The sequence below is a fragment of the Bacillus rossius genome, chromosome 17, assembly GCF_032445375.1.
Source record: "Bacillus rossius redtenbacheri isolate Brsri chromosome 17, Brsri_v3, whole genome shotgun sequence".
NCBI classification, from domain to species: domain Eukaryota; kingdom Metazoa; phylum Arthropoda; class Insecta; order Phasmatodea; family Bacillidae; genus Bacillus; species Bacillus rossius.
In genome coordinates, this window is record NC_086344.1 from 13,271,059 (window position 1) to 13,298,747 (window position 27,689).

The 27,689-nt window shown below is 40.7% G+C and overlaps 2 protein-coding genes across 9 annotated transcripts in view; one reads left to right on the forward strand and one right to left on the reverse strand.

Annotated features, from left to right (window-relative positions):
- The window catches only part of LOC134540942 (centrosomal protein of 135 kDa-like), a 72,883-nt gene extending 57,004 nt beyond the window's left edge, over positions 1–15,879 (forward strand). The window contains exons 20-21 of the mRNA XM_063384027.1: positions 2,205–2,354; positions 15,582–15,879. Coding sequence (XP_063240097.1) covers positions 2,205–2,354; positions 15,582–15,594 — 163 coding nt within the window. The 3' untranslated portion in view covers positions 15,595–15,879. The remainder of the gene's footprint in view (positions 1–2,204; positions 2,355–15,581) is intronic.
- LOC134541019 (uncharacterized) overlaps positions 1–27,689 on the reverse strand; it is a 76,376-nt gene that overhangs the window by 34,823 nt on the left and 13,864 nt on the right. For all 8 annotated transcript variants that reach the window (XM_063384150.1, XM_063384145.1, XM_063384148.1 and 5 more), the window contains exons 4-6: positions 26,304–26,434; positions 19,541–19,700; positions 15,934–17,741 (exon numbers count right to left, since the gene is read on the reverse strand). In XM_063384150.1, coding sequence (XP_063240220.1) covers positions 16,122–17,741; positions 19,541–19,700; positions 26,304–26,434 — 1,911 coding nt within the window. In that variant the 3' untranslated portion in view covers positions 15,934–16,121. The remainder of the gene's footprint in view (positions 1–15,933; positions 17,742–19,540; positions 19,701–26,303; positions 26,435–27,689) is intronic.

The following is a 27,689-nucleotide window of genomic DNA, read 5'->3' on the forward strand; positions in this document are numbered from 1 at the left end:
TCGAGGGTGGTGTGTGTGCTGCTTGTACGACGGTGGAGTGTGTGTTGCTTGTTCGAGGGTGGTGTGTGTGTTGCTTGTTCGACGGTGGTGTGTGTGTTGCTTGTTCGAGGGTGGTGTGTGTGTTGCTTGTTCGACGGTGGTGTGTGTTGCTTGTTCGAGGGTGGTGTGTGTGTTGCTTGTTCGAGGGTGGTGTGTGTGTTGCTTGTTCGACGGTGGTGTGTGTGTTGCTTGTTCGACGGTGGTGTGTGTGTTGCTTGTTCGAGGGTGGTGTGTGTGTTGCTTGTTCTAAGGTGGTGTGTGCTGCTTGTTCGAGGGTGGTGTGTGTGCTGCTTGTTCGACGGTGGAGTGTGTGTTGCTTGTTCGAGGGTGGTGTGTGTGTTGCTTGTTCGAGGGTGGTGTGTGTGTTGCTTGTTCGACGGTGGTGTGTGTGTTGCTTGTTCGAGGGTGGTGTGTGTGTTGCTTGTTCGAGGGTGGTGTGTGTGTTGCTTGTTCGAGGGTGGTGTGTGTGTTGCTTGTTCGACGGTGGTGTGTGTTGCTTGTTCGAGGGTGGTGTGTGTTGCTTGTTCGAGGGTGGTGTGTTTTGCTTGTTGGAGGGTGTGTGTTGTTTGTTCGAGGGTGGTGTGTGTGTGGCTTGTTCGAGGGTGGTGTGTGTTGCTTGTTTGAGGGTGGTGTGTGTGTTGCTTGTTCGAGGGTGGTGTGTGTGTTGCTTGTTCGAGGGTGGTGTGTGTGTTGCTTGTTCGAGGATGGTGTGTGTTGCTTGTTCGAGGGTGGTGTGTGTGTTGCTTGTTCGAGGTTGGTGTGTGTTGCTTGTTCGAGGGTGGTGTGTGCTACTTGTTCGAGGGTGGTGTGTGTGTGGCTTGTTCGAGGGTTTTGTGTGTGTTGCTTGTTCGAGGGTGGTGTGTGTTGCTTGTTGGATGGTGGAGTGTGTTGCTTGTTCGAGGGTGGTGTGTGTTGCTTTTTCGAGGGTGGTGTGTGTGTTGCTTGTTCGAGGATGGTGTGTGTTGCTTGTTCGAGGATGGTGTGTGTTGCTTGTTCGAAGGTGGTGTGTGTGTTGCTTGTTCGAGGGTGGTGTGTGTGTTGCTTGTTCGAGGGTGGAGTGTGTGTTGCTTGTTCGAGGGTGGTGTGTGTGTTGCTTGTTCGAGGGTGGTGTGTGTGTTGCTTGTTCGAGGGTGGAGTGTGTGTTGCTTGTTCGAGGGTGGTGTGTGTGTTGCTTGTTCGAGGGTGGTGTGTGTGTTGCTTGTTCGAGGGTGGTGTGTGTGTTGCTTGTTCTAAGGTGGTGTGTGCTGCTTGTTCGAGGGTGGTGTGTGTGCTGCTTGTTCGAGGGTGGTGTGTGTGCTGCTTGTTCGAGGGTGGTGTGTGTGTTGCTTGTTCGAGGGTGGTGTGTGTTTTGCTTGTTCTAAGGTGGTATGTGCTGCTTGTTCGAGGGTGGTGTGTGTGCTGCTTGTTCGAGGGTGGTGTGTGTGCTGCTTGTTCGAGGGTGGTGTGTGTGCTGCTTGTTCGAGGGTGGTGTGTGTGCTGCTTGTTCGAGGGTGGTGTGTGTGCTGCTTGTTCGAGGGTGGTGTGTGTGTTGCTTGTTCTAAGGTGGTGTGTGCTGTTTGTTCGAGGGTGGTGTGTGTGCTGCTTGTTCGAGGGTGGTGTGTGTGCTGCTTGTTCGAGGGTGGTGTGTGTGCTGCTTGTTCGAGGGTGGTGTGTGTGTTTCTTGTTCGAGGGTGGTGTGTGTGTTGTTATTTCGAGGGTGGTGTGTGTGTTGCTTGTTCGAGGGTGGTGGATGTGTTGCTTGTTCGAGGGTGGTGGATGTGTTGCTTTTTCGAGGGTCGTGTGTGTGTTGTCTGTTCGAGGGTGGTGTGTGTGTGTCGCTTGTTCGAGGGTGGTGTGTGTGTTTCTTGTTCGAGGGTGGTGTGTGTGTTGCTGGTTCGAGGGTGGTGTGTGTGTTGCTTGTTCGAGGGTGGTTTGTGTGTTGCTTGTTCGAGGGCGGTTTGTGTGTTGCTTGTTCGAGGGCGGTTTGTGTGTTGCTTGTTTGAGGGTGGTGTGTGTGTTGCTTGTTCGAGGGCGGTTTGTGTGTTGCTTGTTCGAGGGCGGTTTGTGTGTTGCTTGTTCGAGGGCGGTTTGTGTGTTGCTTGTTCGAGGGTGGTGTGTGTGTTGCTTGTTCGAGGGCGGTTTGTGTGTTGCTTGTTCGAGGGCGGTTTGTGTGTTGCTTGTTCAAGGGTGGTGTGTGTGCTCGGCAGGGGCGGGGAGAAGGCCCAGGTACACCAACTGGCGAGCCAGTCGGCCGAGCTGGCGCAGCAGGTGACGGACCTGCAGCGGGAGGTGACCAACGAGCGGTACAGTCGCGTGCGAGCCGCCGAGTACAAGAGGTGAGTCCCGCAGCCGCGGTCTGGTGTCTCCACCCTCCATTCCTTGGAAGGAAGCACCGTGTTCACCCGCGGAGAAGGGTCGCCCTGCGTATGTGTCGCAACTTTATTTTTGGGTAAAAAATAAATATTATTAAATTTTCACCGCAAGGGTTGCCCTCGAATATGGATCGCACCAAATATATCGTCTCCAGTAGAACACAAGTGCATGGTTGCTACAGGACTAGAAATCTGGGAATACCAGAAACAGAGAGGGAATTTAAAATGATCAGGAAATTCCAGGTAATTTCAGGGAAATTGCAAATTATTTCTGGAATTTCTTCATGTGTAAACAAGTTTGAAACAAAATATACCGCTTTCATTGACGTTTTAGACACCTCAAAAAATTCGGAAACATTTAATATCGTAAAATTTGGTTGATTTTCCTTCTTTTCGTGAATTCACGGGCTTTTTTTTTCTGTATTGACGTAGTTTAACAAGGGGAAAAAAATGTATTTAGGCATGTATACATATAAATTCGATGGCCTTTACTCAATAGTTTCAGTAGAATCTATAGTAATTATTTGCAAATAAGTATTTTGATCTCAAACTTAGTTAATTTTTTATTACGTCGCCATAAATAAAAAAATAATTCAACACATAATTTATTTACAATAATTCTGGAGATTATTGGCTTCTGCAGATTAATAGAAATAAAGTTACGAAGAGTTAGGGCCTGTGTGTTTATACTAAACAAAATATATTAAATGAATAACCAGACTGCACATTGCTTTTATTTTATAATCAAATTGAATTTTTACTCAGAATAGGTAATTCATAACCAATACTTAAAATACATTCAAAGTCTTGAAAATTCTCAATTATTAACTTAGAAATTCGGGGAAAAAAGTTTATTTTTAAGAAATTATTTCATAAAATTTTAATGTAAAAACTTGATGACTTTATCATCAAATGCCCCACTCCTGTACATTAAACTTTTTGTTACATCTACGATCCTAAAATTATATGTCATAAATGAAAAATAAATATATTTAATTAAACTATACCAGCATCATGTGCAGGAGTCAGTCAACTTGTTTAGTGGAGACCTCTATACTGATTTCATTTTATGGATATCACATTTGAGTGTCAGCTCCTAAAGTGTGTCAGTGTATGCAAGGATGTGTTTATATTTCCTAACAGTGTTGTAATGAACCTTATAGAACAAAAAAATCCACACTTAATCCACAAAATCCACAGTCAGTTTGTTTAAAATGGTGGTGGTTGTGACCACCGATTTTTCTTAATGATATAATATATAATGTTTATATGCATAGCCTGAGATATATGTTATAAAATATCAAATTAATTGTCTCATCATTGTGAACGCAATTTTTACATTTATTTTTAAGTAATGGTAATTCAAAAAACAATTAATTAATATATTTAATTTGTTTCCTCCATCTTACAACGTTCAGGATCAATAATTTTTCAGAGTCCTCACAAGTAATAATCTCTTCTTAGCATGATCATGTTGGTGTACTCATGTTTAAAAAACTGCATGGAAGCAGAAATTTTAACATTTGCGTATATTTTCTTTTATATTTCACTCTTTTAAACCAGCTCGTGTTTAAAAAAGGCTGCATGGAAGCAGATATTATGTTACAATAATAAACAATTTGTAGATAAAATCATATTTATTGAAATCAAGTAGGAAGTACTTAGTGCAATTCAAACTAACAAAATATATCAAGAAGAGGAAACTATATTCAAAAACAGAAACTTAACAACAAAAATTTAAAACTATATACAACAAATAGAAACAATGCACACCAAACAACCTAACTATTTACAGAAACTTTATTTGTCATCTCCATCACATCCGTGGATGACCGTATGGAAACCATCCTCACATATCCTGCACTTCTCGTCCTCCAACGTTAAGGCTAGCTCATTACTGTGCAGCGGATATCTCCGCTGCTTTATCAGTCCCCCTCCCCCCTTCACCTGTTCCCCTCTCCTGATCTCTTGTCATAGTGACGTATTTGTACCTTGTGATTTTATTTTCCCCTTAGTTTCCCCTTCTGCGCCTGCACAGTGGGGGTTGTGTATGCTTCTTTAAGGCTGTGTCGCCATTTTGGAGCCTCTTTCGTTTAGTAAGTTTCGGGCAGTTAAGTTTCACATTGGCTTCTCTCCGCCGTCATACTTAAATGCTCCGACTGTTGTTCGGCGTCTAGCTGCACGCGTCCCCGGTATTGTAATTTTGTCAATCTAAGGTTTAGCGTGTAAAATGCCTTTGTGTATTCTTGCTTTTCACTCTCATTGTTGAGCGCCTTAACTTTTGCAGCCTTGCGGGAGTTGTTTTTTTTTTTAGTCAGTCTATTTTCACAGTTTCAAGATTTCGCATCTTATGTGTTGTGGTCTTGCACTGGGCCAAGGTATTGGTGGAACCACATGCCAGTACAGAGAGGCGGGGTCTCACTCGAGGGCTGTGCCCTGTGTCATAACTAGGATCCCTTTTGCCTGTTCTGTTATTAGCAGTTTTTCTTTGTGTCGCTTGGGACACTTCCCATGTAATGCACGTTTCTCTCTTGTCTTGCCCGGGTTGCCTCACTGCTTGTGTGGGCTTCAGCTGGGGTTTGATTGTGGCTGTGATTCCTTTAATTTGGGTAGGTTTTGCCCAGGGAGCATGATGTTTGCATTGTGCACGTGACTTTGATAGATTAGGATTCTCTAATGCTGTGTTTCCTCCACATGGTGTTCTTGTTCATGGGCTCCTGTATAGTTTTTGATGTGTATTCGTTTAAGCTTTGTATGTTTGTTTCACACATTACCCGGTGGTGGCGTTATTTGATAGATATGTGTGTCTCGATGTTTCGTTTGCACACCACCGAGCATTCTTGGTAACTGAGGCCAATTGGATAGTGTAATCACGCTACTGGTTAGGGTACACTCAGCGTAGCGTCTAGTCTTTTTGCTCAGTGGTATTAATGAAATGTATTAATGTTTGTTTATTTAATGTATTTTCTACACTTACTGTCTGTCTAATAATACTCATTTTCTTTGCCTTATTGATATTCTATCTATTTTGTACGATCTTATAGTTGAATTGACTATTTTTATGAGTGTATTATGTACCTGCATTTGTGAGTCTTAATGCGAGCCTTGTTAGGCGTAGTGTTTACCCGATTACCGTTTTTATGAATAAACTTGCAATTGGAATTTTGATTATAATTCCCAGCCACGAACGCTGTCGTGCACACTACGATCTGTACTTTGCCACATTGTTATTAAGGTCAAACCCAAACATGTAAACCCTCTGCATCCTCGTTCTAGCACGAGGCTGCATTTCTGTGTCTGGTGTGTGCACTGTTGTAGTTTCCTAGAACCGCAGTTTTAAGGAGGGTACAACAGCTATGTCACTCAAGACACACAGGGTTTACATGTTTGGGTTTGACCTTAGTAACAGTGTGGCAAAGTACAGATCGTAGTGTGCAGAACAGAGTTCATGGCAGGGAAATATAAACAAAATTCCAATTACAGGTTTATTCAAAAAACATGGTATTCGGGTAAACACTAGGCCTAACAAGGATCGCATTAAGGCTCAATGTACGCTCATACAAATAGTCAATTCAGCTATAAGATCGCACAAAATAAATCGAATATCAATAAGGCAAAGAAAATGAGCATCAATAGACAGTAAATGTAGAAAATACATTAATAAACAAACATTAATACCACTGGGCAACAAAACTAGACACCACACTCAGTGTACCCTAACCAGTCGCATGTTTACACCATCCGATAGGCCTCGGTTACCAAGAATGCTCGGTCGTGCGCAATCGAACCTCGAGACACACACGTCTATCAAATAACGCCACCACCGGGCAATGTGTGAAACAAACATACAAAGCTTAAACGAATACACATCAAAAACTATACACGAGCCCATGAACAAGAAAACCATGTGGAGAAAACACGGCAATACAGAGTCCTAAAATATCAAAGTCACGTGCGCAATGCAAATCGTCACGTCCCTGTGAAAAACATACCCAAATTAAAGGAATCACGGCCACAATCAAACGCTAGCTGAAGGCCCACACAAGCAGTTAGAAAATATGGGCAAAGCAAGAGAGAAACATGCTTAAAACTTGAAATTTCCCAACGACACAAAGAAAAAACTACGAATAACCGGCAAAAAGCATCCTTGTTATGAGACACTGCATCTCTGTATTCACGCAAAATAAACTGGCACGTGGTTCCACCAATTCGTTGCCCCAGTGCAAGGCCACAACACATGAGAAATGACATTGTGAAATGGTGAAAATAGACTGACTAAAAAAACCACTCCAGCAAGGTTGTTCAAGTTATGGCGCTAAACAATACAAGCGAAAAGGACGAATACATTAAGGAAAATTACAAGCTAAACCATAGATTGACAAAATTATGACAAAAAACCTTACCGCGGACGCAGGCAGCTAGTCGCAGAATGACAGTCTCAGCATTTAGGCATGTCGGCGGAGAGAAGCAAAGGGAAGTACCAACCCAATTGCGTCACGACCTTAAATAAGCATACACCACCACCCACTGCACTGGTGCAAAAGGGGAAATTAAAGGGAAAAGGAAATCCCAAGTTACAATCACATCACTATGACAAAAGGAACTGGCTTTGGGGTTAGGAAGTACTAGAGTATCTAAAGCACAAACTTCAAGCAGCTAAGCCCTTTACTGCAACTGTACTGTAAGCACATCAAAGAAAGTCTCCTATTACCCTGTCTTGTGAAGTGGTCATGATAGCTTTATGTAAATTTCTAAACACAAAGCAGTGTTATACCATACTGGATAGATACCCTTAGACTTGTCCTCAACCATGCCACCGTACTTGTAGGCATAGAGTTTTGCCCACAGAACAAAAACTCACTCATCCTTGAACTTCCCAACGACTTTCTTGTTGGTGGGGGAGAAACAAGGGTGGTCGGAAAGGAAGCAACTAGTGTCGAACTTCGCCATTATTGTAGGCTAGATGAATGTTTCCTCAGTATTGGTGTTTCATTGAGTTGAAATGGAAGTCATACACGAGTATCTTTGAAAGATTGAGTACTGCAAGCCCAGCATAAGTAGCTCTGTCAAAAACAATGGTTTACTGGTTCAGGTGGACAAGATTCAAATTTGGCTCATACATTGAATGGTCCTTGAAGGATGGATGGCACACCAGCTTCCTGACTCTTTTCTCGGAGCAAACTAACTCCATTTTTAACCTACGTCTTTTGTTTTTCATCAATTTTTCAAACATTAAATTTACAGCAAGCTTAACAAATTACTTCTCTTCATTGGTTGCGGACTGGCGCTTAGTAGTGTTGAGCTTAATACATGGCACCAAGCATGCCGACTGCTGAAACTGAAGGACTCCGTTGTATCTTAGTTATTTTCAACCCATGAGATATAACCTGCTGAAGGTTTATACAGTGAACAATGTAGTGCTCTTTATTTCCCAGAGTTGTCTTCAGCTTAGATTGTTTTGAGTCAGGCGGACACTTAAGTATGGGGAGAAACGGCAGGTCTTTATGACTTTCATGGAGTTCTAGAGGGTACTGTACATAACGCTCGATAATGTAGCCTGTAGGAGAATTGTTTGGAACAGACACGACGTCAATGGATGTCTGCCCATTGGAAATGACTAATAGGAAGCGGCAGTGACATGGTCCATCCATACAAATTATCCGCATCTATGTACTCAAGAAATGTGCTAAATTTGGCTGAATTGTATGTCTCGGTTACGTATTTGCTGCTAGCCACACAATTGTGCTTGATATTTTGTGCTAAGCCAAATTGAATACCCACTTACACTAAGATATACACATCGTAATCTGTTAAATGCTCTAGTTGTACACATGTGGTATGAAGCATAGCATAGAAAGCGAACCCAGGACAGGAAATGTAGGGAGAGGAGTTAAGACTATATGACTCCAGGCACAGATTGTGAAAATTCTCAAATACACTTACCAGGATCAGGACATCTGTCTTCAGGTGCAAGTCAGTGTAATCACCCAAGTAGTACACTGAAACTTGCCCCAGCCTTTTTGTGCGTGTGCGTAATCTGCCTCGGAAATCCCAGAATCGGTAAGAATATTGTAGAAATCATCAATCGATGAAAGACTAGTATTATCTAATAGAGCAAAAGAATCTACAAAATTTTATGGGAAGACCTTCTTGCAGGTAACCAAATCTAGCTCATCAGGTGCAAAAACACAGCAGTACTTATCAATTTGTCTGAAGACAAAAACGAGGCAAGATAAGCGAGACCTCGACCCAGAAAGCAGAACGTATCAACAAACTGAACACTGAACAATTCATACATTTTCTTGGAATTATTTATCAGTTTTTCCTTAGAGTTAGGAATAATGAAAATATCTTTAGTATCGTATCCCAACTTCCTGATACGAGGTTATAGAGGAAAACAATAATCTTTTTTGGTCTGCGTCTGAAAAGATTGTACTCATTACAAGTAGGCACCTGATTTTCGCCGGTGAAGTGATTCTGATCCCGAACGTTCTTTGTAGTACCTCCTAACTAGCTGTTGCAGTAGCACCTCTTTGATGCTTGCAGTAAAGCAGTCTTCTGTGAAAGTTGTGCGGAGTCATGAGAACAGATGTAGAAAATATTTTCTGTACATCTTGACCAATCTCCACAATGCGAAAAAGAACATGTTCTCTGCATCGCATCCCCTGTACTTTTCAGGCTCTGATGGAAGTGCTGAATGAAGTAAGGTTAGCAGAAATGATGTCATTATCACCTTTCACATAAACACAGTACCTGAATGCTTTATGTTTTTTGTAGTGCAGTGTGTATGACTCTTCAGGATTTGGCTGGCAGGTTTGGATTTACTCAAGAATTGCCTCAAAATCACAATAAAGGCCATAGGCATCTTATAGGAATGGTGGGAACTTTTGAACGGAAGAACAGGCGGCTGACCATTTTCATCAAGCTGTGGCATCTCCATTTGAACAGCAGCATGATGTTTGTAGAACTCACTGTGTTTTTCAAAACACTGAATACCAGGAGTCGGCCGACCCTTTCCCGATCATCGTAATGTTTGAAGCATCTTTTACATACATGGATAGTGTCATGATGTGTAGTGAGTTGGGAGTCCACCAAAGCGTAAAATTATTGCTGAAAGTAAAGTGGGACTAACCAAGAGCAGAAGATCGAAATGATGTACTTTATCTTCTGGAGCGACTCGTGCCGGTACAATGTTCTGGTTCTCATCACTACTGTACATGTTGATGGAGACACCAGGATTCTGTTTCTCGAATAGAGGTGTTTGACTGATTTTGGCAGAATAGACCACTTAAAACACTTGTGGTCATTTAGGTTTTGTGGATTAATGACGACATGCTTTTCTTTGATGCAGGTAGGTAATTCGATGTAGGAGCTGGCACGAAGTGGATCAAGCTAGTTTTATTATTAGTTGCAGCTGCTTGACAACGGACAAAGTCATTCCGGACCCTTTACCCATGTAGTCTTCCTCCTCCTTGCAGATCTTAGAGATGGATTCAGTAACTGCATCCTCCACCTTGTAAACTTCGCGGTTTTAAGGCCTTCTTATCTTCACTGGCATCCACTGGCTTTTCATAATCACACTCAAGCATGATATTGAACTTGAGCGGGCCATTCTCCTAAATCTCATCCATAAGTTGGATAATTATTTAGCTTTGACAGAGACCCAAATACACACGTATGTCCTTGGCAGAACAGGTGTTATTTTCTGCCACGTACGTCTTTAAATTGCCACGGGATCCTACTTCGGCAATGATGAAGCTGTGGAAATTGGCCAATCCTGCTCCAGTAACCACCTTCGTTCTGCTGGTGCTTGGCTTTGGTGTAACTGTATGCTTCAGTGCTACCATCCTCTGCTTCTTGGACAGGTGGAGCAGGGCCCTTGCACACTTTGGTGTGTGCTTTCAAACTGTTGGACCTTGCAAACTCTTTTGCACAGTTTTCACATGAATGTGCTTTGCGGTTTGCATTGAGACAGCAAGCCGTCTTCTCTTGTCTTCTGGCATGGCTGGAGTTCTCAAGGTCTTGCAGCAGAAGCTACACCGGGCGGTTGATGTCGTGGCAGCAGCACCAGTACACAAAGCAAGATACTGCTGCATCTTATTACTACGAGCAACCATCTTGCCAAACAGGTGACACTGCTGAAGGTCTCGCTGCTAGTTGTCAGCGCACTGGCGTTCTTGCCGGTAGCGGTTGGCCTAGCGAAAACACAGCAGGACACAAATGGCATTTCTGTATGACAGATGCCATCACAGCAACCTGTAGTCTGGTCTAAATGTACGGAGAACTACATATTAACAAAAGAATTAATAAAAACAATGTAGCTAGATGTTACATGAAAACATTCATAACCTCAAACCCACACATTCTTACAAAAAAACTTCAAATTACAAAGTTCATAAACTAATTCTCAGTTAGCAGAACCTACTTGAAACTAACCTGACCTCAAATGTTAGCAATGAAAATTATTCAAAGCCTCCAGTAAGCGATAACTTACAGCATACAAAATATATTTAAACTATCCTCTCACAATACACATACAATCCATGATTACTGGAGGCTTTGAATAATTTACATTGCTAACATTTTAGGTTAGGTTAGTTTCAAGTAGGTTGTGCTAGCTTTAGAATTAGTTTATTGACTTTGTAGTTTAAAGCTTTTTGTGTGAAGTGTAGATTTGAGGTTACGTATGTTTTCATGTAACATCTAGCTAAATTGTTTTTATTAATTCTTTTGTTAATAGTTCTCCGTACATTGAGACCGGACTACAGGTTGCTGTGATGGCATCTGTCATGCAGAAAACCATTTGCGTCCTGCTGTGTTTTCGCTAGGCCAACCGCTACCGGCAAGAACGCCAGTGCGCTGACAACTAGCAGCGAGACCTTCAGCAGTGTCACCTGTTTGGCAAGATGGTTGCTCGTAGTAATAAGATGCAGCAGTATCTTGCTTTGTGTACTGGTGCTGCTGCCACGACATCAACCGCCCGGTGTAGCTTCTGCTGCAAGACCTTGAGAACTCCAGCCATGCCAGAAGACAAGAGAAGACGGCTTGCTGTTTCAATGCAAACCGCAAAGCACATTCATGTGAAAACTGTGCAAAAGAGTTTGCAAGGTCCGACAGTTTGAAAGCACACACCAAAGTGTGCAAGGGCCCTGCTCCACCTGTCCAAGAAGCAGAGGATGGTAGCACTGAAGCATGCAGTTACACCAAAGCCAAGCACCAGCAGAACGAAGGTGGTTACTGGAGCAGGATTGGCCAATGTCCACAGCTTCATCATTGCCGAAGTAGGATTCCGTGGCAATTTAAAGATGTATGTGGCAGAAAATAACACCTGTTCTGCCAAAGACATATGCGTGTATTTGGGACTCTGTCAAGTAAAGGCTAAATAATAAGCCAACTTATGTATGATTTAGGAGAATGGCTCGCTCAAGTTCAATATCATGCTTGAGTGTGATTATGAAACGCCGGTGGATGCCAGTGAAGACAAGTGAGCCTTCAAATGGCGAAGTTCATGAGGTGGAGAATGCAGTTACTGAATCCATCTCCAAGATCTGCAAGGAGGAGGAAGACTACATGGGTAAAGGGTCCGGATCGACTTTGTCTGTTGTCAAGCGCTTGCAACTGAGAATAAACAAGCTTGATCCACTTCGTGCCAGCTCCTTCATGGAATTAGCTACCTGCATCGAAGAAAAGCATGTCGTCATTAATCCACAAAACCTAAATGACCACAAGTGTTTTTTAGTAGTCTATTCTGGCCAAGTACATGGAAGGTGTGCATCCTGAGCATGTCAACTAGGGCCTACCATGACCTGGAGGGTAGTTCAACTTTGAAAACATTGAGTTTCCTACCTCAATCAGGCAAACACCTCTATTCGAAAAAACAGAATTCTGGTGTCTCCATCAACATATACAGTATTAATGTGAACAAGAACATTGTACCGGCACGAGTTGCTCCAGAAGATAAAGTACATCATTTCGATCATCTGCTCTTGGTTAGTGACTATTCCTCCCACATTACTTTCAGCAATAATTTTCCACCTTGGTGCTCTCCCAACTCACTACACATCATGACACTACTATCCATGTATGTAAAAGATGCTTCAAACATTACGATGATCGGGAAAGGGTCGGCCGACGCCTGGTATTCAGTGTTTTTAAAAACACAGTGAGTTATGCAAACATCATGCTGCTGTACGAATGGAGATGCCACAGCCTGATGAAAATGGTCAGCCTCCTGTTCTTCCATTCAAAAATTTCCACCATGCAGATAGGATGCCTATTGGCGTTTGTGATTTTGAGGCAATTCTTGAGAAAATCCATACCTGCCAGCCAAATCCTGAAGAGTCATACACACTGCACTACAAAAACAATGCATACAGCTAATGTATTTACGTGAATGTTGATAATGATTTCATTCCTGCTAACCTTACTTCATTGAGCACTTCCATCACAGCCTGAAAAGTACAGGGGATGTTATGCAGAGGACATGTCCATTTTCGCATTGTGGAGATTCGTCAAGATGTACAGAAATTTTTTCTACATCTGTTCTCATGACTCCGCTCACACATGTACCTAACACTGTTTTACTGCAAATCAAGTTTTGCTACTGCGGCAGCTAGTTTGGAGGAACTACAAAGAACGTTCGGGATCATAATCACTTCACCGGAGAAAATCAGGTGCCTGCTTGTAATGAGTACAACCTTCTCAGACGCAGACCAAAAAAGATGATTGTTTTCCTTCATAATCTCGCATAAGATCAGAACTTCAGTATCAGGAAGTTGGGATACGATAATAAAGATATTTTCATTATTCCTAACTGTCAGGAAAAACTGATAAGTAATTCCAAGAAAATGTAGACATGTTCAGTATTCAGTTTGTTGATACGTTCCGCTTCCTGGTCGATGTCTCGTTTCTCTCGCCTCGTTTTTGCCTTCATACAAATTTATAAGTACTGCTGAGTTTTTCACACTTGATGAGCTAGATTTGGTTTCCCGCAAGAGGGTCTTCCCATACGATTTTGAAGATTCTTTTGCTCGATTAGATAATACTAGTCTTTCATCGGTTGATGATTTCCACAATATTCTTACCGATTCTGGGATTTCCGAGGCAGATTATGCACACGCACAAAAAGGCTGGGGCAAGTTTCAGTGTACTACTTTGGGGGACTATGCTGACTAGCACCTGAAGACAGATGTCCTGATCCTGGTAGATGTATTTGAGAATTTTCGTGTCTGTGCCGGGAGACATATAGTCTTAACCCCTCTCACTACATTTCCTATCCTGGGTTCGCTTTCAATGCTATGCTTCGTACTAGATGTGTACAACTAGAGCATTTAACAGATTACAATATGTATATCTTAGAATAGTTGGGTATTCGTCTTGTCTTAGCGCAAAATATCAAGCACAATTGTGTGGCTAACAGCACATATGTAACCGAGACATACAATTCAGCCAAGTCTAGTACATTTCTAGAGTACATAGATGCGAATAATTTGTATGGATGGGCCATGTCGCTGCCGCTTCCTATTCGTCATTTTCAATGGGCAGACATCCATTGGCGTTGTGTCTGTTACAAACAATTTTCCTACAGACTACATTTTCGAGCGTTATGTACAGTACCCTCCAGAACTCCATGAAAGTCATAAAGACCTGCCGAATCTCCCGTTACATCAGTGTCCGCCTGACTCAAAACAAACTAAGCTGAAGACAAGTCTGGAAAATAAAGAGCACTACATTGTCCACTGTATAAACCTCCAGCAGTTATATCTCATGGGTTGAAAGTAACTAAGATACACGGAGTCCTTCAGTTTCAGCCGTCGGCATGGTTGGTGCCATGTATTAAGCTCAACACCACTAAGCGCCAGTCCGCAATCAATGAATACGAGAAGGAAATTGTTAAGCTTGCTGTGAACTTTACGTTTGGAAAATTAATGAAAACAAAAGACGTAGGTTAAAAATGGAGTTCGTTTGCTCCAAGAAAAGATTCAGGAAGCTGGTGAGCCATCTGTCCTTCAAGGACCAACTAATGTATGAGACAAATTTGAATCTTGTCCACCTGAACCAGTAGACCATCGTTTTTGACAAAGCTACTTATGCTGGGCTTGCAGTATACTCAATGTTTCAAAGATACTCGTGTATGACTTCCATCACAACACAATGGAACACCAATACTGAGAAAACATTCATCTAGCCTACATTGATACAGACAGCAAACTTTTACTCTTATCCCAAAGCTGATCCTACAATAATGGCAAAGTTCGACACTAGTTGCTTCCTTTCCGACCACCCTGTTTCTTCCCCACCAACAAGAAAGTTGTTGGGAAGTTCAAGGATGAGTGAGTTTGTAGTTCTGTGGGTGAAACTCTATGCCTACAAGTACGGTGGCATGGTTGAGGACAAGTCTAAGGGCATCCAGTATGGTATGGTCACAATCTGCATTGTGTTCGGAGGCTAACATGGTGTCCTTCATGACCACAGTGGGGTGTGCAATGATGAAGTTAGAAATTTTAATTTAAAAACTTTATAAGTAATGAATTGACATGACACCCCACCTAAAAAAAAAAATGACGACATGATTTAAAATTGCTGAATGTTCTAGAAAACAGAATGGTGGAATCCAAGATGGCCACCACAAATTCACCACGAATTCTTACCCGAGACCCGGTGTGACAGGACAAACTAAATACACCAACTATTATAACATGGTTTTATGGAAAGTCAGGGATTTTACTTTAAAAACTGAAAAAAAGGCATGGAAATTCCTAGAAATTTCAGGGGATGGTGTCATGGTCATGTATGCCATCACCCAGTCATTGAACACATTCCCCCCCCCCTCCCTCCCTCCTAATCACTCACATGGTATAGCAGTGCATAGTCATTATACTGTAAAATGGCATATGGGAAGATCACTTAAAATAAATATTATGTATTAGCTGAAACAATATAAGTACTGAATTTTTCTCCCATAAAAAATGTATTTAATTCCTGCATATATTGTTTCACGTGTTAGTGTAAAATGTTAAATGCAGGAATACATTTTTATGTGTGTGTGACTAGAAGAGAAAAAAAATGTTGGTGTTGAAGCTCACTTATTTTTAGAAATGGACTATTTACAAATATATATTACTAAATAGCAAATTTATTATTTGAATACACAATAACAGTGGTTTTGTAATTCATACTCTTTGGTTCTAGCACAACACTTTGACAAAAGAAGTGACTGCTCTTGATACTGGAGAAGTAATGTGTCTACGAAACTGGAAGGTGGTATACACAAGACACTACGAGAACTGTGTACCTGAAGAACATTGCCTTTCCATTAATTTGCTTGAATTTGGGTTAAGATCGACAATTTCTTTCTAAGCACACCATAATATATCTGTACAACTACGATGTGTAAATGTATGTTAAGGAACTGGACAGCTGACTTAGTAGTCATGTGTTAATATTTTTGTATATATGTATAAGAAAATAAATTTCATGTTTTTATCTACACCCTGTGTGAGTTATTTCAATGAAGGCACTTGTGAAGCGAGTGGAAGCTCACCAGAAACTGTCGTCATCTTGGTCCCTCGTGCTGCAAGTGAAAATTCACCAGGAGCTGTCATCATCTTCTTCATCATTCTTGCTGCTGGCGAAGTTCACCAAACGCTGTTGTCATCTTCGTCCCTTTTGCTGCCAACAAAGTTCACCAGACGCTGTCGTCATATTCGTCACACTTGCTGCTGGCAAAGTTCACCAAAAGCTGTCGTCATCTTCGTCGCTCTTGCGGCCGGCGGAGACTGCCTGGTCGCTACTCAGAGCCACGCTTGACAGTGACCCTTCTGTAAGTACTTCTTGAATCTCCCTGTCGTGTCCTAACTCCGCGGACGCATGGCTGTGCACACTGGCCACGGGACTGGGGTCTCGGGTTGTTGACGCTTGTCGCTCCGGCGCTTGTTCCTGCGACACCTCAGGACACACTCTTCTCTCCGCGATTATATCCGCTGCTTCAGGCTCTGACACACCTCCATCAATGTCTTCGCTGGATCCAGCTTCTGACTGCGATGACCCCAATGACCCTTCCACTTCACCCTCCTCTTGCTGCAGTCCCGTCTTAATTACAACACTCTCTGATTGCGGCTCTACCGCTGTTTCTGGTATCCTGTCCTCACTGACGTCACACTTATTGATAGCTTGCTGCATCAGGGCTTCATCTTGCTGCGTGAACTCCCTTTGCTCGTTTGATGCAGCAGATGCCTGGAATTTTGATTCCTGTTCTATTATGTTAGAGTTCCTCTCATTTTCCAGCACGCCTTCACCAATGGCAGGCTCTAGTATCAAGTTGTGCCTGTTTTCATTTCCTAGCATCTCTGTATTCACTGACATACTTTGTTCTATCCAATTTTCTACACCATCGCTATGCTCCAAAGGCTCCTTTGCTCTGCTACACAGTGTCCCATTCTCCAACTTGTCGCTACGGACCAAAGGCTCCTGTGTTATATCACGTATATTCCCATTCATTTTATCATTGCCACTCAAAGGCCCACCTTGATCTCGGACTGCCGGAAGAGCTTCCTGAAAACTTCCTCTTAACTCCACTGCACTGGCGTTTAAGTTAAGCTTGTCACTGTCTGCTTGTGTTTCTTGTGGACTGAATGACAGGCTAGTTTGCCTCACACCATAGTCTTTCACAGTGTTGGAGTTCACCAATCTGCGGTTTACTGCGGCTTTGTGCGCATCATCAATCGTTACATTTGTTGCTGCAATTTCACTACTTCCCGTTGCGTCGTTGCTGACTGGAGAGGCATCGATACTGCCGATGGGTGCCGGTGGCTGAGGGAGGTAGTTCCTCGGGTGTTCTGTTCGGGGCACGCCTGGTAACAGCGTATGGCCACCCGGGACAGTCGACGGTGGAGGAGGCAGGAAGAGTGGCGTGGCGTGCTGGCTGCGCCTGTACCGCTGCAGCAAGTCGTGAAGCGCGGGCTCGGCCAGGCTCCTGGTCTGGCGCAGCCGGAAGCGCTCGTAGCTGCGGTCCACCGCCTCGCTCTCCTCCTCCAGCTCCCGCAGCCGGTCCCTGGTCTCGCGGAGCACCGCGTCCGTGGGGCTGCCCCCGTCGGAGTCCCCGCTGCTGCTGCTGTGTGCGGCGGCCCCGGGCCGCGGGCTCCCGTCACGCTCGCGCGGTGCCGCCTGCTGTGCGGGTCGGCTGGACAGCAGCCGCACGGCGTCGTGGGCGCTCTCCAGCTGCTTCGCCACCTGCACGGACTGCAGGATGAGCTCGCTGATGCGCTGGCGGAGCTGGCGCACGTACATGCGCAGCTCGCAGTTCTCGTCCCGCAGTTGCCTCACGGTGTCGGACGATGCAGTCTGCCCCTCCTGGACGAACAACGAAGCCACCATAACTAATGGTTAGAGACCCGGAAAAATTTGCGGGTTCAGTGACCTCCAGGATGGACTCCAATATCCTCTACACACTCGGGCAAATGCCAACTGTTCATTGGCTGCTGACTCGCGAGTCGTCTCGACTGGGTGGCCCTGTGATTCGACACTTCAACGAGTGATGGTCTCTAATTGGCCCTCAGTCCTCCAGATTAACAGGGGACCAATGGCAGAAGCAGCACTAAGGTATAATTATTTGAATTTTAGCATAACAGGAAATGAACCCGCGAATTTTTCAGGTCTCTACTAATGGTACAGAATCATTATTTGAGCAGAGTAGACATGTGAGGTTTGATTTCATCTGCAAAGGTCTCCAAAAATGCAATTTTAAGAAACAATATTTTGTTCATACCTTATTCCAGATTTTTGTTAGTTTTAAAATTTTCACAATAACATTAGAGTATTTTCATGGCAAAAGTATGTTGGTTGGTTACAATCATTACTTTTTTTTAAAAATTCTAAATAACAATTTTATTACTTGGGCTTTACATAAACACTATACATTTTTGTCAGAGAAAAATCATAATATGCCTGAAGATATCAGGACTTGCTATTCACCAGTTAACAACCCCAACCTTAACTTTCACCTACTCTTAACTGCACTATCTATAACTTGGTATTTTCTTAGCACGGTTTTAATGACAGCTAAGGTCATAAGTCCAACAGAGATTTAGGTCTACTTGACACAATTATTGTATAAAAATTTGGTTATCAAAGAAGTAAAATTTTATTTTCTTTATTTTTCGCCTCATTTCTTTTTCTGCATTGATTATCGCTCTTTCTTAGCTCAAGAAAAGCCATGATTGTTTTGAAAAAATGGTAAGTCGAATAAAATAAATATTTTGTAATGCAGATAACTAGTAAAACTTAATATTGATTTTATGGAAACTTCAAAAGTTTCTTTCAGATAATAAGTTATCTTATACACTTTTCTTGCTAGTAATTCACTTCTACATAGATAGAAATTCAAACTATCTTTATCAAAAATAACAAGTAATGGTAATCACGATATAGCAGTGCTCTTTTTGTTCACTATGAATTTAATGCCATACTTAAGCATGCATATAAGCAGTACTTTTTCCAAGTATTGCTTATATCACCACTATGAATTCCACCCTAAGGCTGGATTTTGTTCAAATGTGATTTAATAAATAACTTGAACCTTATGTTTTACCAGTGTTCTGTTTCGCTTTTTTATTTACTTTTTTTTTTTAATGACTGTGAATTCGTATTGAGCAGTACTTATTTGACGCAGTGCTTTTTTATTTATTTTATTACTGACTTGAGGGCGAAGTTAAGGCCACTGGTTGTTTCGGTATTATCAAAATCTTGTCCGTGAGCCAAAGCCCGAAATCTGCCGGAAGAGCCTCCAGACACCTTCGGTGCCCGAGCGCCCCAGCGGCCGGCTGAGGGAAGCCTACAACTCATGTAGTTTCGGTTCCCTGCAAAGAATATCCGAAGATTTCCGAAGTTTTGCGTTTTGGTATCAACGCCACTTCAGCCGCTAAATCAGAAGTTTCCGATGAAAACGAGCATGTTGCGACTGACCTAACCTAACCCAACCCTTTAGATTTTTTTTTATTTCAATTTTTGAGAGAAATTCGAAGTTGCACGAAGGTGGTAGGGAACCGAAACTAGGTGAGTTGCAGGCTTCCCGCTGGCCGACAGGCAGAGACTACTAGTGGACAGGGCGCACACTTGGTGTCTCTGTAAGCTGGGAGCACCCACGCCGGTACCTGGGGCCGGGGCTGGGGCAGAGGGTCGGTCTGCTGGGCTCCGTGCCGCACGGAGGGCCGCGCCGGCTCCGGCCGCAGGCGCGCCGAGACGCCCGCGGACGCCGACGCCTGAAGCAGGCGCTCGTAGCTGCCCCGCACGGCCGCCCGCTCCTCTTCCAGCCTGTCAGACAGGCAGTTCTTACTCCTTACTGCACAGTTGCTCACAACCTCACACTAGCTGACTGATGCCCCCGCATGCATCGCTACGCCCCATTCAGTTCCTTTGTGATTTGTTTAGGTAGGTACACAAATAGAAAGCAACTCTTTCTATCTCTCTATACATATACTTCTATAACTCTCATTATATATGTGTATACATGTGTGTGTGTTTGTGTGTGTATATACACACACATACATACTTACACATATATACATACACATATATCTAATATATAAAATTCTCGTGTCATAGTGTTAGTTACCATACTCCTCCGAAACGGCTTGACCGATTTTAATGAAATTTTGTATGCATATTCAGTAGGTCTGAGAATCTGCTACTACCTATTTTTCATACCCCTAAGTAATAAGGGTTGTCCAACCATAACATTTTTTTTGGACAATTTTTTTTTAAATTTTTTTTTAATGTGGCATTAAAGAATACATACAACTGACAACCCTAAATTTTCACCCTTCTATCACCAACCCCCTAATTTTTAATAGAATTTTATATTTTCCAACCCCGGTCGATAGCTGATCAATTAACACTTGATCAACCTTCCCCGCCAGGGGTCTACCCGTGTCACCCCGTAAACAGCACAGAGTAGGGATGAGACCGAAGCCGGTCTCCTGTTTCTCTCACACAATAAACCTTCTCTCCAAAGTTTTTGGCCATTATTATTGTTTAGGTATGCATCAAGCGTAGTAGTAATGTTTACAATTATAATTTTACTATCTCAGTGTAACTCTCATATTAACTATATTCTCAAGTAAATTTATTATTAATTTGCTGGACTATAATTATTTATTCATATTTTATTAATAATTAATCAAATTATTAATTTTGAGAGTAGTTCGCACCATTAGTTAATTAAGTGATTTACATAACCTCAAAAGTACTCAACACGTGTCATGATCTCCCGCCAACAACTGCTTTTGTGTTGTCAGTATAAATTATTCTTATACATTTATTATAAAATCAAAATTTTTTTTATTTATATTGAAAATATATTGTTTGAAATAGTCAAAAATAAAAATAAATTCGGTCAAAATTAGATTTTTATTATAATTGGGTAAATATTAAATATCTTTTTATTCATTTATATGAGCTGTAACTTCCAAAAAGAATATTTTTTCACCATTTCTAACAATATATTTTCGATATAATTAAGAAAAATAACATCTTTTCCTTTCGTAAAACAGTCTAGAAATTCCCTAGAAATAATTTATATGGCAAAAAAATGTTTGCTGGGTCAGCTAGTATACATATATACGTAGGTACATCTCTAACCAAATCTCTCCATATCACTTTATATCTCCACGTATCTATGTTTATATATCAATCTATCTCTCTATGTCTATATCTTTTAATCTATATCTTTACAAAACAACAGATGAACACCCAAACATTAATTTATTTACGTACACTATGTGTATTTTTATCTATCTTTATACCTGTCAAAGGTGTGTGTGTGACATCGATATTTAAAACCATGCGCGTATTCGAATGCAACAGTGAGTCAAAATTTCATAGCAGTCTTTCTGAGATATAATGTTTTGAACGAACAAACATTTACATTTTTATTTATATAGATAATTTTGTTCATTGCAAGTGTCCTATAATGCTTAGTTTGATTTTTAATTCAATGAGAGTAATTTTAATGTTGAAATATATATAGTATGTGCTGATAAACTGCACAGACTAAAAATCATTAAAAAAATTACAATCATTTATTTGTAGTTATAGACAAGAAATACTGCCTACCACTACTCAGAGCTATAGTACCCGGTACAATTTAAATAACAAGCACACCAATAAAAACCATCATTAAATTACGCTTCACAATCACTCGCTTCTTTCAGTAATAGTAGTTCACAAACAATGTTGTTTCGTGCAATATTCTCTTGGCATTTTTATTCTACTCTCACAATTTTGCCTAAAATTTCATAAAGACAATCCATCACTGTCTTTCCTGCAACAGTTGGTAGCTCTTTGCACCTAAATATTTATGTTATGTATTTCTCTTGCCAGGAGTGCCACAAGAAAAAAAAAATCAAAATAAAACAGTAATTTATTTTAATTTGTAATGCTGATGTAATACGTATAAGGATTATATTTTCAATGTTTTTTTTTTTATTGTGAAAAATAAATAGCTTGTTTGACACTTTAAACCACAACTGTGTGGTTTTATAACAGTTCTTCCACTAGTTTATTGTTTCAAATTATTTATGGCAATAAAAAATACATTTTCATTTTGTGCACAATTTCCTGCTATAAATTAACTAACATAATAACAAACACTGCCGCACACTAACACACTGAGAGAAAGACTTCATTTTATCTACAGTACGCCGTATGTGAAACATGCATACTATTTTATATGCATTCTCAAAAATAATAAGTACGAATAATCCACATTTACTTCTTTTCTGTGCTACTGTCGCCACCTAGTGAGACATTAAGCACCTGTGCTGCCTAGGGGCTAGGTGGCTTGTTTGTGGTGGTGTGAGGCAGGGGCGCAACAACAGGGGGGGAGTAAGGGTATTTTGCCCCCCCCCCCCTCTGAAACCTTGAAGTGGGGGCAAACGGGGGCAAAGAAAGTGCTGTGTAATCAATTTTTCCATAATAAAACTGCTTAAATAGCACTATTTTCCACCTTGAAATACAAATTTTCCCGGGGGAGGACCCCCGGACCCCGCTTCAATAGGGGGGATCGATGATTCTTTATAAAAAGGTATATTGCTCCGCCTTTGGAAATTTAGTTGTTGCGCCCCTGGTGTGAGGCACTTAGATGTTATATTGAACAAATAAACACGCCATTTACCGTGTTTTATTGTATAATCATCGCACATTTTATACTAAAATCAAGTTTGAAAAGTAGGGGTGCGACGTTTATACAAGAGAAAAAAAAATTTGTTATGTAAAGTTATTCATAAAAACAAAACCCATTCATGGAAAGTACGTTTGTTTAAAAAGTGAAGTATAAAAGAGCACGCCAAACAATTTAAATTAATAAGTCGTGCAACAAAAATTTTTCTTCAACTTTAAATAGAAAAACAAAATCTATGAACCGAATGCGAGTCTGAACGAACACGTTAACTATCGTCGTAGTACACACTTGCCATGAAAGAGTGCGGGCCGTCAAATGTAGTTAACTGAGCACTCGACAGAGAGCGCGCGTAGCATGCACTCGCCGAGATATTAGGAACGTGCGAAGCTTCGAAATTTTCGAATCCGAAGCGAATATTTTTAGGATTCGTATTTGATTCGTTCAAAAAAATAATATTCGTAAATTTTCGAAGCTTCGAAGGCAAACGAATATAAATTAGTCTTCTTTAACTTGCCATTTAGTAGAGCCAATTATTAAAATGTGCATAATTTCTGCTAAAAACTTAAGGAAAATTGGTTCAGGATTCGTATACTTACGTTGAGGTTAAACATACCGACGGCATACTTGTACAATTCCGTCATACAGAAATATTAGGTACCATAGCAAATATGAACACTATGACTATTACTAGTGCAGATAATCATTACAAAATCTTTATTTATGCATTTCCTTCCACAAGACATAAAAAAAACACCACGTTATGCTCAAAATTTAATTTACGTTTTCAAATGTTTGTTTACCACAACAATATTTCCGCCATTTTGCGGCCAGATGCTGCTAACTAGCCAAACTACGCCAGTCAGTTGCACAATCCACACACAGTTGTGTATTAACATGATCACGGAAATAATTTGAATGGAAATATGTATCTTAGTTTTTCAGATATACGTCGCACATTTTTTTAAAATTCTAGTTCAGAAATGAAAGTGCCGTGGTTGCCAATCATTAAATTTCACAGAATGATATTGGCTTGGTGGTAGCCAAGTAGCCTGAAATTGTCTTCGCTGTATTAACTGTGTTCATTTATACCCTCTCTTTTCTATGCCTCGACATCACGTTTTTTTGTTTTCGTGTTCACTACGTTGGTTGAGTTCTATAAGCGTGCACTGTAAAATTTCAATGGTAAAAAATGTAATTACATTATACTTGAATTGTTTTAGTAGAAAGTGGCACCGTTTTATATTTTTTCTGACGTATATTTGTAAACTAAACCTGCAATGGAATCGAAGGAAACTGCTAAGAGATCTCGCAGTGAAGTGTGGAATTATTTTACAAAATTGAGTGACGGAAAAGTTGCAAGCTACAATAAATGCAAAAAGGAATACAAAATTCCAACAGGCAAGCAGTTCTCTTTATTATTTAGTAAGTGAGTCACTGTTAAAAGCAAAAAGTGCATAAGATGTTGCGTGAAATGTGTTATTTGAAGGTCATATAAACAAAAAATGTGTAGGCTTACAGTCCACAAATTAGCATATCTAGCACAGAATATTTTGAAATAACCAACTTTAATTTGAAAGTCATGTTTTTGTTTAAGACATTCATATTACTATGTTCATGTGCATATTATAATTATACAGATGAAAATTCATTTAAGCTATAAGAGAATTTATTTCCAGACTCACTTTATTGAAGATACAAAAAATATGTAATGGATAGAGACCTGAAAATGTAGGTTTTATTTTTTTTAAGAAATATGTGTTATTTTTCTTGGAAATAGGTGTTATTTTCATTGAAAATAGGTGTTATTTTTGTATGGTATCTACCTTTTTTTTTCGTTAAGGATGTGTAAATAATTGCATCATATTAATGAAAGATATGAATTCATCATTATATATACATATAATAAAACTACCAGAAATGTAAAATACAGTCCATAATCAAGTAAAGCAGTCCTTTCTTGGAGAGGGGAAAAGTCACCAAGCCTAAATTAGAAATAAAAAAATTAGGCTATTGTAAAAAGAAAAACAGAAATTTTTGCTGGTTTGTTTCATTTTACAAACAACTTTATGCAACAGAACTATTTTCAATAAGATTTTAACTTGAGAAACGTAAAATATAAAACAATCCGATCGTAAGAAAACAATAACAAACAAGTATATTCAGTTCAAAGATTAATGAATGCACAAAATATGAGATCCGTGCCTTGGTAAATCGCGTGCACCATTTTCATAATCATTCGTGCCACTAGTCTCGCTTGGTGCTGGCTATAGATGCTAATAGCGAAGTGCACAGTCTTCCCGATACTATCCATATCTATGGTGCGATAAAGTTATTTTCTTACGTTTGCAAAGGTAAACAATGAACGTTTTTCAAAATAAAAGCATTAAAACGTAGTTTATCAGGAGGAATATAATAAAAATATTTGTGAATTTTAGGACTTTTCCGCTTCGTAAAAACGTATGAAACGGGAAATTAAAGATTTTATAAGTGTATGTTCCGGGAAAGTAAACCATTGTAAATATAGAACTTTCGGCGGGACCAAAATTAATCGGCGTATGACACGGGAAAATGTATGAAACGGGAACGTATCATCGAGGTTCTACTGTAATTGATACTAAGAACGGGTTGCGTAATTATACGGTACTTTAAGTAATTGCCTAATTGGTTTAATATTAAGTAAATGGCAGTCATAGTGTACTAATGAAATTGAAATTAAAAAAATAGAACACCAAACAAAATGCTAAAATTCACGTTTTTAGCACAAAAGACTGAAATTCGCATTATTCAAAATAAAAGGCCGAAATTCGCGTTATTTTTCGCTTTATAGCAAATGCTATTTTTTCAGGTCTCTAGTAATGGAACATTCTATAAACATTTCATTCATTCAAACGTTTAAATTCTTTAAGGAGATATTATTAAAATAATAATTTAAGGTTTCAATATTATGTTTTAAGTGCCTTGTGTGAGACATAAGATTAGAAACAAACTTTTTAAGGGTGGTGACAGTACAAAATGAAAATAATTGTGCTGTATGTCATGTGGGAGCAGTATTTAACACATCTTGAAAAATTATTCGAACTTTGATTTGCAATTCGTGAATATTTACAATATTCGCTTCGCTTCGAATTCGATTTTAACTGAAAAAGTCCACTTTGCACAGGCCTACGAGATATCAGTATCTATATTAGACTACGTGTGCGCGCTCTATACGGGAAGCAACATAACCAAACATGAATGATACCAACTAGCGCAGGATATATTTTTATAAGCGGTACACCGCGGCGACGCAGACGAACAGTTAAAGGTTATAACGTTTAAAAACGTCTTTAAAAGAAAATTTACACATCAGACAACTTCGTATTTCCATTAAATAAGTAAGTGGTAATGTCCAAATAAATATTAGATTTCTACTTGAAAATACATTGTTTTATAGGGAAAAAAATACCTACAGAAAGAGCTCGGAATCTAATAGCGGGACCAAAAACATCATGCAAAGATTAAGAGAGGTTTTTTTTATCCAAATTTTGACGCCCTAAAATATAGGTGCGACGATTATGCGATTAAAGAGGGTATCAGGACTTACTGTATCTTTGGTGTGAGTGGAAATTGTATGGAGGTTAACATAGAAAGAAATTTTAACCAGAAAAATAAAAGTAAAACTGCCACATCACCATTATCATCACGTGTGTGCTTTGCCCCTCATCCGTGTTCTCTCGTTCCTGAACTCGACAACTCACCGTCGGAATCCTTCGTCCAGCTGCTTCTGTTTCAGCTCTTGTTTCCTCCTCTGCTCTGCGATGAGAGACAGCTCTCGCTGGCTCTCCTCTTGGAAGTTGTTCTCGCGCTGCCTCAGCTCCGCCAAGTAGTCCTGGGACACGACACGGGACCTCGATTACTGCTCACCCACGCTAGTAGCACTTGCCTGCCTTGGCAAGACGTTAGAGATGAGGCATGAGTTGGTTCTAGGACCTGTTAATACTAAACTTTCATTAATACAAAGTATTTTCACAGTCCCTAGATCATCGCACCACAGACCACCTCGGCTAGCTAAAAATTCGGTCTGACTCGGACGCACATAAAACACTTGCAAAAATGTAAGTTCCAGCAAAATGTTACTGCCAACGATTCATTTACTGCAATAATGTCTTGTCTCTCAGACACCAAACTGATTTTAACGTAATTTTTATTGATACTTGAAGAAAATTCACAGTCATGGCAGCCACCTTGCGACCACAAAACATTTAGAGCATACAACTTTTGCACATAACCTCTTCCTACACTTTTACACAAAGCATACGTCGACTGTTCGCAGGTACCAAAGGATAGGTGTTACTTTAAAAGACAGTACGCACTAATGTCCCGTGGTTACTCACGAACTCACAGTACCCCAAAAGACTCTGTCCTCGGAACAACGACGAAAAAACTCGGAACAACGACGAAAAAACTAAGTTTAAAGTCTTGTTGCGGGCTTCGCCGACAACTGTGGTCAAAATTATAGTCGCAAAGTCCCAAAGCATACATGCATGGTGGTGCTCGGACCACAGCCGCCAAGTGCTCTATACACTCGCATATCTTATATAATTCGTGAGCCCTCGCCCGGCCTCGTCCAGACAACGACCAATCAAAGAGGCCACGCAGCCGCGTCTGCCCAACGGAAGTTGCAGGTGCGTACCTCTCCCAGCCAATCACAGCACAGCACTCGTTGAACCCAAGCAGGACACAATTTCTTACCTATTCTGTACACAATGCAGTACGTGAATTTTTAAATTTAATTTTAGGTTGATTAATCTCAAAATTTTATTCCACATTTATTTAAATGTACTTATCAAGACTTTAGACAATTATAAGTACGTACTTTAAATTAATTTTAACGGGTGTAGTGTCGTGATTACAATTGCATTCAGCAAGCTCACTTACATGATTGGAAAATTAATTATTTTCATTAAAATACACTCTTATTAAGGGCAGGCATTTTTCGCGAATAAAGCTGAACGCCTGTTGGAATGCAACAAGGTATACGCGCACCAGTGGTTTCTTCCTTGTGATTGGCGGCCGTCTGCGAGAGAATTAGTTGCCTATTTGGCTGAGCCACTCAGGACGCATTTGCTTCCGCAACAAATTAC